Below are 17,270 nucleotides of genomic sequence, written 5' to 3' on the forward strand. Positions count from 1 at the left end.
TGCCACATACAGCAGAAAAGATGCCACCTTTATCCCAACAGTCCATTGTCCCATAACAACTTTAACACAGTCTGATGCCCACACACAGTATTATCATACTTTTTCCCCCACTATATCCAGCAAATGTCCCTGTGGTTGAGAGAGGTTTGCTAGACTTTGGCTGCTCTACATTGGTAGCTGAAGACTTGTACTAATGTGAGAGCCACAAAGGCTTTTAAGTTCAAGGTCCAATCTGGCATTTCTGCATTTGCAGGTTTGTTCACCACATGCTGCCATATGGGTTAAATAAGCATAATGGAAGTCCTAGAAGTTCTGGTTGAAAACAAAAAGAAATCAAGAAGCAAGTATACCCACCACCTCCAGTTCAGGAATGAATGAAATATTAAAGAACTAGCAGATGTGACAACTTTTACAGACACACTGAAGACAGAGGAAGGAATGAAGATTAAATATACTACAGTGCTCATCAAATGAAAAGCAACTGTATTTTTTGATGTCTGTAATTACCTTTAAATATGAGACCAAACCACCCTATTGTGAGGGCTACAAGTTAAAAGTAAAACATGTTTTTTTGTTGTTTTCTGATGTATGGCACTGTTAGCTTTTTTTCTTTTCCCAGCTGTTTGCTGTGGTAGAAATTCAGGCCCTACATAGTCTAGGGGTCTGGTAATTGAACAGTAACAAAAGCTAGAGAGGCGAGAATAACGGAGTTTGAGATAAACAACATTTATATCCAATTGTAGATTAAAAAATCTGAACAATTAAGTATTACTGCTTCTAAAACAAAACCAGTGTATTTTATCATGAACTCCTATGGTCAACTAAGTATTTTCCCACAGAAATCAGTAAAGAACTGAATCTGTAATACTGAAAGCTCTACACCAAGCAGAGGATGGTTGTAAAACAAAGAGTTAATCACAAGATGATATTGTATACCTCCTTAAAGTTTCTATTATCCTGCTTGCAATTAAGGACTGCTTCTGTGTAGTACTTTAATGACTCAGGATGACATGCACATAATATTGTCATAATCTTGTTCTGCCTCTAACTTACAAGATGCTTAGAATAGAGAATATCTTTAGGAATTATTTGGGAACATTATTGCACACAAAGATTAATGCAGCAAAAAGATTATAAATTCATTAAAATCTTCCACAGGTCATCCCAAACAGCAAGGTTTTACTAATGTTGGGCCTTATTATCAAACATATCTTTGGAATCATATATATATACACACACATATATGCACCCTTTTGAATATCTTAAATTCAATCAAAAAATACTTATGTTTAATCTTGACTTTTCTTGAGCCTACCCTGAACAACAAGAGCATGGAAAGTGCCAAGCAAAGCAAAAAAAGTCACTGTAAAGCCCTTTTCAGCCTTCAATGCAACCACCTCAAACTGCTTTAAGCTGCCAAATTACTAATGAACAGCAGGCAAACACAGCCTACGACTCTTCTGAGAAGGCCAGCATAGAAGCACAGCTTCTGGCCTGCCCCTGCCACCGCAGCATAAGTGATAGAGGGGTTATCCTTGCTCAAAGCAACACAAAATCAAAACATGGAAACATTTCTGTACATAAATGTTTATGTAGAAGGGCTAGTAGGCAGCCAGACTGTGGTCAGGTTTTTTTCTCATTGAGAAAAAATAACTTTGAAAGAATCAACATGAAAAAAAAAACCAAATACGTACGAGGAATCTTTTACATACGCTCACCCAACTAGGACTGTTCCACAAGCAAAATCAAGGGCACTAAATTAAACCGGGAAGGAACCAAACACTCTCCTTATGCTCATGCACACGCAGACCTTCCAGCCTCAGCGTGGAAGCCTAAATTGTTTTTATTATGATCAAATCTGGGCAAGTATTTCTGTGACAAGCATGCCAAGCTTCCTCCATGCTTCCTGCTGCAATATACTCCTTTTTTAAAATATAGGTATGTGTGTGCAAGAGACATGTATGGTATATAACAAAGAACACTTACAGATACCATAATGATGGTGAAAGAGAACATATTAGTGAATAACCAGAGTGGCTGACCTGCTGAAAAACACTGTACTTACAATTCTTACATGTACTGGCCCTACAACTCTCCAGATACATCCATAAATTGGAAAAAAAAGTCAAAGCTTTAGCACAAGTTTTGTGAAAATTTTGCATAGACTCATGTTTTGCAAGATAGCTTGTACTTTAAGACATTTACACACTTGGTAACTTTGGGAAGACATTGGTACTACAACCTCCATGTTCTCAATAAATTAGTTAATTTGTCCCTTAGGAGACAAATTCAGAGCAAGATCTTCGACTGACCCAGTAAAGGTACTAACAGCAAAACTGGCTTAAAACAATACAGCTTTGGAACATTCCTGTCCTTAACTCTGCAATAACATCCTCCAAGACAGAGCATGGAAGAAGACAAGAGACAGTCATACTATTTTACCATCAACTACCAAACAAAAATCGCATCAAGCAGGCTATTCTCTCTTTTACCCTTTTTCTTACAAGGATGCATGCTCTTGCAAGCTGTCCGCACAAAGGAGAATATAGATATGGACATAGTTATACAACAAGCAACTCAACTGAATCTTTTGAGTATTTTAATACATTAAAACAACAGTTAGCTAGAAACAAAAGGTTATTCATAAGATAAAATTACATACTGTACACAAATTAGCAATTTAAGTATTCCATCCCATTTGTAAACAAAACGACTAAAATTTTTGCAGAAGGGAGACGCAGACCTTAAATAGCAGTTATTCTGTTCTGAGAAGGGTAGTCCCTAAACAGAAAAACGTGTAGGAAGAACAGGCACAGTAAGAAAAAGGGATGATTATAATGCCAGAAAATTAAAACAAGAGTTATCTGCATTAGTAAACAGAACACCATAGTAAATCAGCCATTTTTATAAAAGATCACTGCAGAAAGCACTGCAATTGACCAGATTAAACCATTTTCTCAGTTTAGGCTCAATCCCTTATGTGTCACTTAGGTATAAATAAGCGCCTCACAGGAATGCTTACAGTCCAACGCTCACATTGTAGGATACCATCCTTTCCACCTAAATACTAAATGAATGGAACAAAGAAGCTGTTCTCATACAATCAACTCTTATCTAATGGTGAATACATTTTATTCTTCTAGACAGCGAATATATGAAAACTATCAAAAGTTAGAATATGACAGAAATGTTTGAGCAAACTAACTGTAAGCAAGTGACCACCTACCCATTCCTAGTCTTTACTGAGAACTCAAAGACTGTATGGCTGCTCTAAATTCTACTACAACATTAAAGAGGCAGATGTACACATAGCACTGAAACTGCAACAGAAACATCAGCAAGGTCTCAGTAAGATTAGAAACCCACAACCAGCATCAACTGATCCGGCAATTATATTGAATAATAATGTTGCTTAATATTGATTTATCTGCAAATCCAAGACGACCCAGGCTGTATTTGTCATTCACTAGCTTTATTTTTCTCACTTGGATAGCAGAAAGGTTTTGTTCTGAGAGCTCTTGGGGCTGCAATCAATTGTAAGACCATGTAGAATAAAATAGATGCTGAATGAGTTTGCAAGAAGTATTACAGATCTGTCATTACATACTAATAATCTGCATCTATTTTGTTAATCAGTTCCACTGACAGACATCTACTAAATCGGTTAGGATCGAAGCACAGAACAGGGCTACATGATGGAGGTCCTATCCAGGGTGTATTAAGGAAGCAATTAAAAGATTTATTTGCTTTCCACTTGACAGGAAACAGCAATGTTTAATGACAAATGGGAAAACCCTGTACAGGTGTAACTGTCCAAAAACACCTGAGGAGGCAATTATCACTTATACAGCGCACATCTGGGAAAACTGTTTTTACATACAAAAATTGAAACATTTTCTTTTAAAGTGCCCCTTGATCACCTAGAGATTAATCGCTACAACACATTTTACATATGCTTTAACCTTAAGTCCTATTAAATACATGATATTTTCAACAAGCATAGCAGCCTCTTCCAGTGTGCCTAATCATTAGGCTTGCAACACCCAGGTTTCTGAACGTAATTTAAATGGCTAGTTTCATCCATAAATGTTCTAATGGCTTAGGCTCTAACCTTTCATTTCAGAGACAGTCACTATTCCCCATGACACACCTTTGTTAGTACAGTATTCAACATGAGAATTTTGTTACTGTATTTAGTATGAGAGAGATGAAATTTGTTGATCTTCAAAGCAAAACAGCAAGGCTCACCTCCATAAAGAGGCTAGGTGGTAAAAATAAGATAGGCAGTGACATTGCTTTGTGTTTTCTTACGGTATCACGGAGAATTGGGTTGTTGTTATCCAATTTTATAAGTTTACGATAGCAGCTGGTGTTATCATTATGAAACAGTACTTTTATCAAAGAAATTGTTAGGAGCTAGAAGCACGTGCTATGTTAATTACAACTCATAAACATGTATATACACGCAAGTTAGTTTAATATGCAAATACTTAACACAAACACAGGTACACAAATATTTAGGGAGGAAAAGATTTAACACAACAGCTAACCTGAAATTTAGCTACACAACTGGAACTGCAAAAGTTGTACAGTTTTCCATCAGGCATTGTGGCTTGATATTGAGGTAAAGAGTTTCGTTTACAAAAGTGGCAAATAATTCCCATACCTAAAAGAAAAACGTAGTTTACAAATAAAATAAACACAAAATAGTAGCAAAAGAAAACCCAACCCAAAACCCTGGATAACAGGTCAGCTCTTCCCACCATTTCAATGTAAAAAGCTAAGATTTGTCCGTTTTCCAGTCAGCTGCTACAAAAGAAATTGCAGAGGTTTTGCTGAATTCTTACATTAAAGGTCAACATTAAATATGAAATTGCACTTTCTTCTATAAAATTCACTAGAGTTCACTGAATTGAGATCTATGCCTGCTTTGCATATTGAAGAACACACATTTTGAGTTATTTACCAGTTCCTTTCATCCAGATTAAAAATTTTACCTAGAGAATACCCATATACATTATAACTAGCTGTATGCTTCTCCAATTGTTGCTTGAGGAGATAAAATGGAGTGGGGTTGGATCACAGACAAAATAATGTTAATCCATATGCATGAAAATTGCACTATCATTCTGTGACACATCAGACCACATTATGTCTCAACATTTTTTCCCAGGAAACCTTAAGACAGTTGAAAACTGTTTCTGTCATGAAGCAAAAAAGCCAGTGGGGAAAATGATCCCTCATGGGTCCATTTACTCGTCCTGAATACAAGATGATTTATTTTTTTTAAATATAAGTTTAAAATCCCTATGAAGTCACATCTGCATAGATTAATTCTAAAACAAAACCACCCACCCCCAGTGTTCAAACTTAAAAAAAAGTCTACTCTTAGCAGTGATGAAAATCCATCATCCTTTTCACTTACTTTGTGATTTTGCATATTTTGATTTGTGTGTGTTCATGCATGCAGTTGAGCAGTATGGCTCCATATATCCATTAGGTCCTATGCACTGAGTCATGTCAAAAAACCTGCACTGAGCTCTGCAGCCAGTACAAGATGTTAATTTGCCATATTTCTAAAACATAAAACAAAGCAAAACAATGCATTAGTTAAAACTATGTTTGGCTTTTGGTTTTAGGTTATGGTGTAACAAACACAGAGGAAAACTTATTTATTTACTTCTGCAATTTGCTTCCCCATCAGAACCTTCCTATATTAACTCTCTTGATCATCCTCAAAAGCACTCAGCACTATGGTTGGCTCTCTTACTCCTGAGGGGGGGGAAGCTGGCTCAAACTAAACTTCTGCGTAAAGACCCCCCCTCCCCCAAAAAAATCCAAACCACACACCCCTCAAAAAAACCCCAACAAACAAACAAAAAGCACCCATTCCAAACCCAATCATCTGCAAACTGTGAACTATGGTAAGAGTATACAGCCAGTTGTGCTGAGCTGTAAAGTTTGAAACAACTCTGTTCCTTGTCGATAGGACAATGGTTGTAATAGAAGAAACAGGAGTCTGGCACAGCAAACAGGAAGGATAAATAATGGTGCTAAATTTTTTTGGAAAAAAAAATTTGTACTCTCCAAATGATAACATCCTTAATATTATCAAGTATGAATTAGGTTTAGCAGTTTCTTGGTAAGAGCACTGTTGGGAGAACCTCTAACTTCTCAGCTCTCCTGTTCCAGTCCTCCAGGCAGGAGGAACACACTGCAGAGCTCCTATGCTCCTCATTGGATCCAATGAGGAACTGTGACTCCATGAACCTGATACAGTCTCAACTGTGACATCTCTCAACACAGCAGTCAATCAACAGTTTTCCACAGAAGGGTGCAAACATTCTACAAAAAGCACAGGAAAGTCATACCCGGTAGAAATTCAAATGACAGAGTCAAGACACAGAATCAGTTGTTCTGATCTGCTACATGTATTACATACTTCAGCGTTAGGCAAATATTTCAAGACCCATAAACCAAGTTTTAGAAGAAAACATCTAGACACCTTCCCTGCCCGTAGAAACAGTATCCTGGTTTTGACAGTGATCACAGAGAATTCCTCATTGGAACAGCAATGAGTCTCCTATCAGACAGACTGTCTCCTTACTATTAGAAAATGCCCTATTGACACTCAGGCACTTCAGATTTCTCCCCTTCTGTCAAGAAATTAATTTTGGCACCACCTCTGCCCTCTTTCCTTCTTCTCAAGGACTGAAGGGGGAAGGAAAGGCAAAGCATGTTTCATAGGTGCTTCACTTTGTTCAGAGTAACAGAAGCCTCACTGCATATCTGTGCTCTTCCTGTCTTTAATTACCTACATTTGAGAACTAGCTAAATCGTCTTACAGACAGCCAGAAAGAAACTTAGTTTTATACATGTATCATCTTCCCTATATTAAAAATGTGTACACAAAACTGTATGAATATACATGCCTCTGTCACAAATTGGGTACAGCACCTTGCAGAGACCAGCAAAATTTCAAAATACCACACAACTTCACAATTTCCATGTGCTGCTTTGATGAAATCTTTGCTGTGGATTTGCTTCAAAAAGGAGTATGTGTCAAGATATCAAGCTCCTGCCTAGAAGATGGTATTTTATATAACTCCAGGATCCTTCCTTCCCATCTTAATTTTTTTTGTTTGCCTTTAAAAATGTTATCCAGCACCTAGTAATCCTCCAAATCAACCACAATATTGACAAAATTCACACTAAGTACCAAGACCAAAATGCAGTAATCATACTGTTCTATGAGTTGGAGCTATTCTGCCAATATACATTCATCTCCTCTGACAGGTTAATAGGCAAAAGAAGGGCATCAAGAATACTTCAAGTTGTATTACCAGTGAGATACAGGAGGTCACAATTTACAAAGGCCTTGACTTCTTGGAACAAGCTTAATGGACAACAACCATCAAAAAAATCTGTGTGTGCAAATAGCCTGGGTACCTCTAGAATAAACCAAAATGTAAATCTAGAAGCACTGATACAAATATGCTGACAAACAGCATTCAGGAACATAATCAGAAAACAATCCAAAGGTAAGTTAAGCTTTCACAAGTTTGAGGTCCAAAAGAAAAATCAAACTGAGACCATGATGACTTCAAGAGACAGCAAAATAAAAACACAGGTTATAATAAATGAATTTTTAGTAAGCTGACAAGAGCATAATTGGAAAAGATTCATTGTGTCAACAGACTACATGTTTCCACAAAAATCCCTCGAAAGTAGAAATAGCTTTTGCTAACCAGCATCTCAAATATCTCATTAACTGATGTCAAGAAAGGATCATGCACACAAAGCACAGTGCAGCACCACTTCCATCCCTTCTGAATTTCAAACATCCTTATAATACTGGAGTTGTTTACTGATTTCACCCCTAGGTCCTTCAGACTTAAAAGCAACGCAAAAAATATTTCTTAATATCTAGTAATAATCTAGCAAACCTAGATCTAAATTATCAAGACTATAAAGAACATGAATTTCCAAAAAACATATCAAGGATGCAGAAGATTCTGTGGGTAGAAACAAAAGCATAACAGCAAAGCTCTCACTTCATTCTTGTCACAGCAAGTAAGAAAAGTATTGGAACATTTCTGCATTATTAGAAGTTTAAACACGTCATTACACAAATGAAGGAGATAGGACACTGGTGAAGAAAAAAAAAATTTTAAAAGGCCTGAAACCTCTTCAAATTTATTGTTCCCAAAACCTTGTAACATCACCTCCTTCAAGTTGAACTTTTTTCCTGTAATTTTATTACTCTTGCCAACACTCCCCAAACTTACAAGTTTGAATATTAAAACCACTCAAACCCCAAGGTGTACAAAACTATTTAAAAAAAGATTAAAGCATACCTGAAAGTATTGATCAATCAGCATTACACAGGTGTCTCAAACACTTTTTTTTTTTAATAGTCTAACTCAAAGGCTTCCTCCATCAACAACATCAACAGAGAATCTCATACTGTACTATGCCATGTTTTTAGATAGCCATAATGCAAACTGAGAATTTTCTCCTGTTCTTAAGTGTCAAATTTCCAGATGAGACTCTCTTCTCAAGGTTCTCAGGTAACTTACATTTCTACTCTCACATTCATCACAACATGTTATCTTTCATCTCTAAGAATCTGCAGTATTAATTTCATTCTGTGGAAGTAGTAACATTTGAGAATCCTTTCCCTAAGAGTACCCTTCTAGCTGAAACAAACAGAAGATTCACTAAAACTAAGGAGAACTACAGTAATACGTAGTAGGGTCAAAGAGTATTCTCATGAGGTAAGGATTTCTCGCCTGAAAACAAGGTAAGAGGATAATGACAGAACCAAAAATGGTATAATGTGGGGCACTACGGATCAACTGTTCATTGCCTTTTCTAATATTAACAACTATAGAAAATCAGATTAGTATCAACAGAAGTTGTTTCACAACAAACAACTGGAGGCAGCTCTTCACAGAACAAAACAGCAGGTCAGCAGAACTTACTGAAGAGTGTCATGGATGGAAAAACTGCTTGCATGTGTTCACAAGGAGACTGGACAAGCACTAATTAAAAAGATTTGCTAAAAATAGTGTACAGGAACATTGCATAAAGTTCAAGAGATCCTGTGACCTCTAGAGAGTCAGAAGCTAAAAGAATGCTCAGGGAAAAATAAGTACCTGCCCTGTTCCTACTCTTCCCTGCAAGCCCACTTACATAGACTGCAGGAATCTCAATCTGTGATCTGAACTAGAACAGCTGTTCTCATGTTCTTACTACAGAACATTTTTCTTTTTGAGTGTTTTAACCATCCTCAAGGAAAAGTGAGTGTTCAGAACAGAAATTAAAAAAAAAGAGAAAGCTGCGTCAGTGTTGTTGGTATTTCATGGCAGAAGACGGAAGACCTTCACTGGTAGAGAGAAAAACAGAACAAAGAATACCAAAATCTTCATTACTGACTAAGTAAACAGGAAACAAAAAAAAATTTAAAACTTCCTGACTCTTTTATTTAAAGAACTACTGCTTCATTCTTTATTTCAGAAGTAGAGAGTCACAGAATCATGTAGATTGGAGGGGACGGACCTCCAGAGGTCAAGTGCAACCTCCTGCTCAAAGCAGGTCACTCACGATCTTGTCCTGTCAAATACGAGCATCTCCAAGGATGAGCATTCCAAAACCTCTCTGAAGTCTTTCATCACCCTCACAGAAAAAAAAAAAGCTTTTCCTTATATCTAATTGTTTCCCCTTGTTTTCAAGTTGTGTCTGTTGCTTCCTTCCACTGCACACTTCTGAGAGGAGTCCAACTTTATCCTCTCTATACACTCCCATTAGATAACTAATGACCCTTCAGCCTTCTCAAGGTTCAACAAACTAAGGTCTCCCAAGGCCTTTACTATGAGTGTGCTCCAGCCCTCTAAACATCCTGGTAGCTCTCCACTGAACTTGTATCAGTACGTCAACACCTTTCATCCTGTGGAATCCAAAACTAGACACAGTGCTCCAGATGCAGTTTATTAAGTGCAGAAGGATTGGGGGGGGGGGGGGGGAAGCAGGGAGACATAGGGCACAGAAATCACTTCCCTTGACCTGCTGGCTATGCTCTTGCTAATACAGCAATAGGTTGCCCAGAGAGGCTATGGAGTCCCTCCCCATCCTCGGAGATACTCGAAACTCAAACGGACATGGTCCTAGACGATCTGCTCCAGGTGACCCTGGTTGAAGGGGGGTGGACAAGATGACCCCCCAGAGGCCACTTCCAACCTGTGATACAATCCAGGATGCAAGTTGGCCATCTTTGCTGCAAGGGCACACTGCTAACTCTTGTTCAACTTGTGGTCCACCAGAACACACAAGTCTTTCTCCAAAGCTGCTTTCTTGGCAGTTATCTTCCATTTCAGAGGAAGTACTGGCTTCATTTTGCGCTCCCCACGGTATTTCAATGGTAGGCAAAAGTGATTATAGACAAAACCCTGCACATTCAAACTAGTCTCAGTTTCGATATTCCTTCAAAGATGGAATTAACTCAGAATCAATCCACAAGTGAAAGCATCACACATTTTCCTTCCATGCACTGCTTCTGACGAATTCAAATCTACAGTGTCCTACGAAACTACAGGCAAGTTTAAGGACTGCAATTTTAAGGAAAATTTGAAGTAAAAACACTTATCAAATTAGTAAAGAAAACTGTATCAATTAGATTACCAAGTACAAAAAAATTAAGTTAATACAGAGGCAAAATTTCTAGATAATGACCCAGTGCCCTCTGAGGGGAGGCTTGATGCAAAGTAGTCTGACTACACCTCTCCCTCACTACTCCACCTAGATTCTGCATTGAGATGACCTAATTTTAGCTAGATCCCATTGCATATTTTACCTCTTCCAAAGCATAAAGTCTAAGGCAAATGCAGAAGCTTGAATATTCTTATTATATTTGATTCAAAACTCACTCATTCTTTCATGACTTGTTTGTATGCCCTATTAGAGACTTAACTCTAGAAATCAGGTCTACTTCACAATAGGTATCTCATGACAGATAACTGAGATAAAACATATTATAAAACACTTCATGCAGTTTGAAAAGACTTATGAGTTAATATACATTTCAAATCTTCATCCTATCCGCTAGGACAGTGTTGAACTCAAACTGGCAACTACAAAAGTGGCTATCAAGATGCAAGAAAAAACAGATGAATGGGACATATTCCAGAAATACAAGTATTGTTGCAACTGAAATCCAAATTTCTGGAAATAAGAGAAAATTGGAGGGTTTCTGAGGAATTTTTATTCTTGCCATTATCAGCAACAATAATTTCAGAAGAAATCTTTATCTTCCTTTACATCTTACTGAAAGGATCATGAAAGCTTAAGTCTAGAGCTCTTCTTGCATACATCCTACTAAGAAGAAAAATCAAACCCCAAAATAGATATCAGATCAATACTATAATTTCATGGTATTTTAGAAGTAAGCCTCACTTCTGTTTGCAACTGAAACTAATGAAAGTCTCTGTTCTTGAACTTTCTGGCTGCAAAAGTATTTCAATAAAGCTCTTAGTGCCTTGAATCTAGGTACCTATGCTACACTTTCATTCTTGACTGAAAAAAGCAGTATCATCTGCTTCACATGCCTTCAGAAGGATCGAAAGTGGGATGAAGAACATGCCTGCAGTGTAGGACAGCATTCTTGCTACAACTCCCAAACCAAGGGCCAGTCAATCAAGAACACCAGAATACCAACTGATTGCTACAACACTATGTAGCAGCCCAAATACTTGTTTCCAGTTGAAGGAAATGCTTTGCAATTAAACTCATATGGTCCATGGCAAAACAGACCAGTACCTACTTAATCCAGGCAAGCTTCTCTCTGGTAGCTTTACAGAGCAAACAGTTTCAGATTAGAAATAAGATAAATACCAGGAAAGCTTCTAGAAAAGAATATTCTGGGACAGAAAGACAGTCAACCTGTCTTGAAATAGAAAGTAAAGGAGAAAGAAGATAGAAGATTTCTATAAGTAGAAAAGCAGAGATATTCACTATGTGGAATTCTATGATAACAGAGATCCATTAGTAAGGCAATCAGGAAAACGGCAGCTAAACTGCTAAACTACTTCAGATTTATTTGAAAGAATGATGGTCCAGATGGATCCAGAAGCAACACGCATGTCTAAGAAAAGAACCAGATGTCAGCAGAATCTGTAACAGCAAAGAAAGAAGAAACCATATTATTTATTCAGTCTTTTGAAATACTGCACTCAAGTCATCTCTCCCCCAAAACCAACTGTAAACTCCTCCCTGCTCCAACAAAAGAGATTAACATTGGTAACACCTTAAAAGCATTTACCCAAGTCTTAAGAACAAAAGCTGAAGTAATTGCTTTTGTGGCCTTTGAACATCAAGTAATTTGTGTTTATGTTCCATCAGTTGAACTCTGCAAACAGCCATATCAATAACTTATCCAGTAACTCTTCTCTGGCATCTCCAACTGCCAGCGCTCCCTCTTTTTGCCAGTTTTGTTCCCACTCTCAGGACACTTGCCTTCGTGATTTCAAGAAAAGCAGAGCTGAAACCCCCTGGCCCAAAAAGCAAGTTACTTTTCCATTAACTGAATGTTTCAGCTGTTTCTGTTTTGCCTTTTTTCCCTCTTTACCTCAACCCTGTCCAATTATTCCAGGTACAGCAGTGCACAGATGTGGATATATCCATCCTAACTCCAATACCTAGTCATATCACCTCCTTGCTTCCTCTTTCTAAGAATTTCCTGTGTTCCCACAGAGATCACACCACACAATTTTGACTACCATTAAGTACTTTTCTTCAGAACTACAAAGCTGTTTTAACATCTCTGATATACCTATCTCACTTTCTCTTCTAAAATATCGACAAAATAACATCCTTAACACTTATGATTAATAACATTCAGGGGCCTAAGGAAGCTATATAGTTTTTACTGAAGAGCAGCAAATTCTACAGTTAAGACAGACATTTGAAGCAAAAATGGCAAAATAAATGGTTCCAGAAAATGAGTAAATAAAAGGTAGAAGAAAAAGTAGAATTGGGTAGTTTCTACAAAGACTTGATTTGCATCAGACATGCAAGAAACTGGAAGCATAAATACCACAAGGCCTCAAAAAAACCCTGACACCACTAAGCAGGAAGAAAGGGGAATTTATTATTTCTTGGTTGATAAAGATTTGTCATTTAACCATGGTAGATGGGGTAAAAAGCATCTAGCTATGTCCATTTGGAAGTCTACATAGTATCAGATGTCAATATTATCAGATATTAGGTAATACTTAGTCTGGTATTAAGTGAGACAGAAGTGGTTTACCATATGAGGAAGAGACTCCACTATGAAACCACAATTTGAACTGGCTGAAACCACAGAACTTCTCTTTAAAAATGACCAGAAATTAAAAAACAAACAAACAAAAAACCCTGAAAAATCAGTATTTCTAATATTTCAATGTAAAGGGGCTGTTGTTCAACTCTCACAATTACTGGTTTTGTTAACAGTATCTACTTTCAAAACAGAAACTTGGAAACGAGTTTACAAAGCAGTAACAATGGCAGGAAGCAGCAGATTGTGTAGTTAATAGTACTATCAAAATAAAAATGACAGATCTGTCTTAATAGCAAAGAAGCACAGCAAAAGAACTGACACTGCATAGCACAAGACAAAGTTGAAAACCCTAGATGCTTCCACTGAAGCACTACATGACAGGACATTCTATCATAGCATTTAGTGAGATTTAAACCAGTAGGTAACAATACATTTTGTGAGACTAAACACAAACTCTACATAAGCAATGAATCGTAAGTTGCGGAACTGATATGCATATTATCATACACAGTGGAGGCTCTTAAACCCCTGCACACAGATGAAGCAGATGAGTTTTAAGAGAGTTTCACAAAAGCAGTTGTTTGGCAATGAACAGAATTTGATACAAGGAAGCACAACTACCTAGGTTGGGTTTTGCCTATGCTTGTAAGTGAACAGCTTCAAGGGATGGCATAGCCTGGTTAGTCTTGAAGCACCTTCAGTAGTAAGTCTTCATCTAATCAAGGAAGTCAATATAATGCACTTTTATTCAGTACTGAAGGAAAATTTTCATTAGATGAAGAGATACTGCAAGCACCCTCTCCAACTAGGAAAATACTCACTTGGCTTGCATTCACCCAGTACTCACTTCATTCCAGAGCTATTAAGAAGCCTATGAAGAAGTAGCTAGAGTTCCTTCCCCCATTTTTGGCAGCACATGAAGACCATCACTTTTAAGAAGCACCCAAAGCAAGCGAATCCCAGGTCACATTTTAACAAGAATAATTTTAGTTAGGGAAATAAAATGAAAAAAGTAAAGGAACATTTTAAACTACTAAAGCATTAAATGCTTTCATGGCAGAACCAAGAGCACTGTGGACTGATCAGGCCAGTAAGCAAAGCAGTTAGGCTGTATTTTTAAAAGTACACAGGCTCAGCTTTATCTTAGTTGAACAGCTGAAAATTAAGAGGTATCGTTGGTTGCACAAGCCAAGGCACAGAATTCACTTGTTCCTTAGAACAAGATTGTCAAGGCTGTACCCGAATCCAGCAAACCAGGATGCAACATTGCAACTGCCCTGAAAAGGAAGTCCACTGATTTTGCGGAGACAGAAAATATGCAATAGTATCAGAAACATTAAAACAACATATGTATGTGCTTTTGTTTAGTATGTCTTCATGGCAGACATGTTTGGGGTCTGTTTCAATTTGTTCATAGATACTAACTTTTAAATGAATCACTTAAGTTATTTTCTTAATTGTTAAGTTCTCATGTGAATTATATTAAATGCCTACTTGAAGAAATAAAATATTTCAGCATTTGCACAATTACATAGACAATTTAGCCACCTCCTTGTCAGATATGATCTCATTCTCTTTTAGCATTGTTTTCTGTTTTGTTTTGTTTAGTGTCATTCTTTAAGTCCCTCTTGTCCCTCTACATGTGAAGAGTTTGAACTTCAGGTAAAGAATTTACAATCTAGTAGTAGTAGTCATCTTCAGGCTTAAAAAAAATAACCACTTCCAATAAGGGTTTTGTTTTGACATTTTACCTAAATTGTCACAGTGATTTCATTTTTGGAGGAAGAATTTTATCCTTGTTTTCTCTTTTTTTAAAAAAGCTTGATTTGCACTTAGCTGTCTTCATGAATGGCTGTTGTGCCATCAGGAAATTAACATGCTCTTGCATATAACCACAGGGAGCATTAGTTAGGCTATGTCTATTTAATTTATTATTATTTTTAATTCTTATGCAATTTATTAATCTATTTTTCATAGCTTTTTTAATATGAAAGAAACCTAAGCTGTAATTACTTCAGTTTTAGTGAGAAAGAACAGCCATCACCTCTCAGAAAAGCAAAACACAGGATGCAACATTCAAGATTATTTTTGTCTCAGTTTTAAAGCAGGTTCTGACACTGGTACATAGAAAGCTAAGTGCCTTCATCACCTGGAAAGCTGACTTTGACACTCCAAAAAAAACCTACTCCCCAGCCCAGGAATAACACTGTTTCTTACTCCCACCGAGTCTAAAGCAGATGAAAGAATCCCTTTGTAGCCGATGGATTATTTGCACTCAGTGGCCATTCCAAGAGCCACAGTAATTTTTATTACCCACAATTTTAATTTTTTCATTCCAGGAAGAAAAAATGCCCATGATAAGTTATTGAAAATTAATTGTTCAAATCAGTGTAATATTTATTCAAAAAAATAGGGATGAAGTATATAGATAGGTACAAGTAATAAGAATCAGTTTTCATTTATTACTACTACAAATGAATAGCATATTGATAGGTGTATGACATTTACAATATAAACTGCTTAATACAAAGCTCATACCAGTAAGACCTATGTATTTTACAACTGTTTGTAAGAAAACATTTGCTAAAACTTGTGACACACAATAATCAGTTGTACAACACAATGCTGTAATCAAATGATACATCAACTTTTCCTATATTATTGATTCCATTAAGTTTATTTCAGTATGTAATAACAACTCTCCCATATTCTCTCCTTCACTGGTTCTCCTTTAAAAGAAAGATCTAATAAAAAATTTCCAAGACGACATTGTTATGACTGAACAAAGTAACCTACAATTTACCAATTGTGGCCCAATGAGTTGTCAGTGACATTTTTCAAAGTCTAAATTCCTTTTTTAAAAACAGAATTCCTTGGAAACATTCAGTTAAAAAACAACAACCCTTAATGCAAATGGAAGTTCAAACCTAAATAAATCCTGCTAAACAACTAAATATTCTCAAATAATTGTGTCCTGAGCAACTCACCTACAACATACACTAAAGACCTCCTAATTTTATAGCTTGAGTTTCTCTTAATATCAAAAATACCCCAAAACCCCCAAACACTCCTGGAACATTTGAAACCTACCAGTTAAGAATTACACTTCATCACCACTCCAAACCAGATGCACATGAGCACTTAAATTAAGCTTCTCACACCCTATTACAGTTCCCCAGTACCAAATATTTCCACAAAAGAATCAAGAACTTGCTTGAATAGAGTCTGCTGTCAGAACTGAATGCACCAGAACAATGTGTCTCCATTTTAAAGGTCCTCTTAAGGATCCTCACAATAATGCACAATACCTGACCCTACTTGTGAAGATTCCTGGTACTGCAAACTGCTCCTCCTCCCCAAATCAAACCAGAACATACAACTTGCTACCCATATCCTTCTTATTCTCAAATACATTATCTAAACACAAAATACAACAATATCTGAACAAATAGAGTACAGTCTGTAATGAGATTTAAATACAGATTTATCATTTGACCTCTCAAAATTCCACGTTCATTTCATAATTCCATGTGCAGTGCATGTTATACTGGTTGTGTGGGAATGTCTCAAGTTCAAAGTTAATCTCATGCCTTTCTGTTTCTTCGAGAGACAGTATTCAACGTTTCTTCAAGTCTTTCCATGGCTTCTGGGCATGCCTATGTTTTTAGTATCTTGGAAACCTATCCTGTCCCTTTTGGTATAGCTGTGACAAAAGAATAACGCTTATGTTACGTTTTCAGTTACGCTGTTTACACATGCACGTTTCCAGATTTGCTGTTTGCACATTGCATATACACAAGAATAGCCATCCCCAAAAGCATCAAAACTGAATGTCCAACGAGAAAATACAAACATACATGATGCAACAGTAAAGAAGTTAAAAACATTCAGCACTGCACTCCCTTTTCTCTTGGATCATTGGTTTCTTAAAAATGGAAAGAGATGAAGAAAGAAC

The 17,270-nt window shown here is 36.9% G+C and overlaps 1 protein-coding gene across 14 annotated transcripts in view; it reads right to left on the reverse strand.

The window, feature by feature from the left end:
* The window catches only part of ZMYM2 (zinc finger MYM-type containing 2), a 97,677-nt gene that overhangs the window by 43,295 nt on the left and 37,112 nt on the right, over positions 1 to 17,270 (reverse strand). For 13 of the 14 annotated variants that reach the window (XR_007508800.1, XM_049822776.1, XM_049822774.1 and 10 more), the window contains 2 exons: positions 5,426 to 5,576; positions 4,551 to 4,666 (listed from right to left, as the gene is read on the reverse strand). The exons of the other annotated variant lie outside the window; for it this stretch is intronic. Coding sequence is in view for 12 of the 13 variants with exons in the window: in XM_049822776.1 (XP_049678733.1) it covers positions 4,551 to 4,666; positions 5,426 to 5,576 (267 nt within the window). In the remaining variant the exon portion in view is untranslated. The remainder of the gene's footprint in view (positions 1 to 4,550; positions 4,667 to 5,425; positions 5,577 to 17,270) is intronic. 14 annotated transcript variants of the gene reach the window in all.

This window comes from Accipiter gentilis, chromosome 19, assembly GCF_929443795.1.
Source record: "Accipiter gentilis chromosome 19, bAccGen1.1, whole genome shotgun sequence".
Classification (NCBI taxonomy): Eukaryota; Metazoa; Chordata; class Aves; order Accipitriformes; family Accipitridae; genus Astur; species Astur gentilis.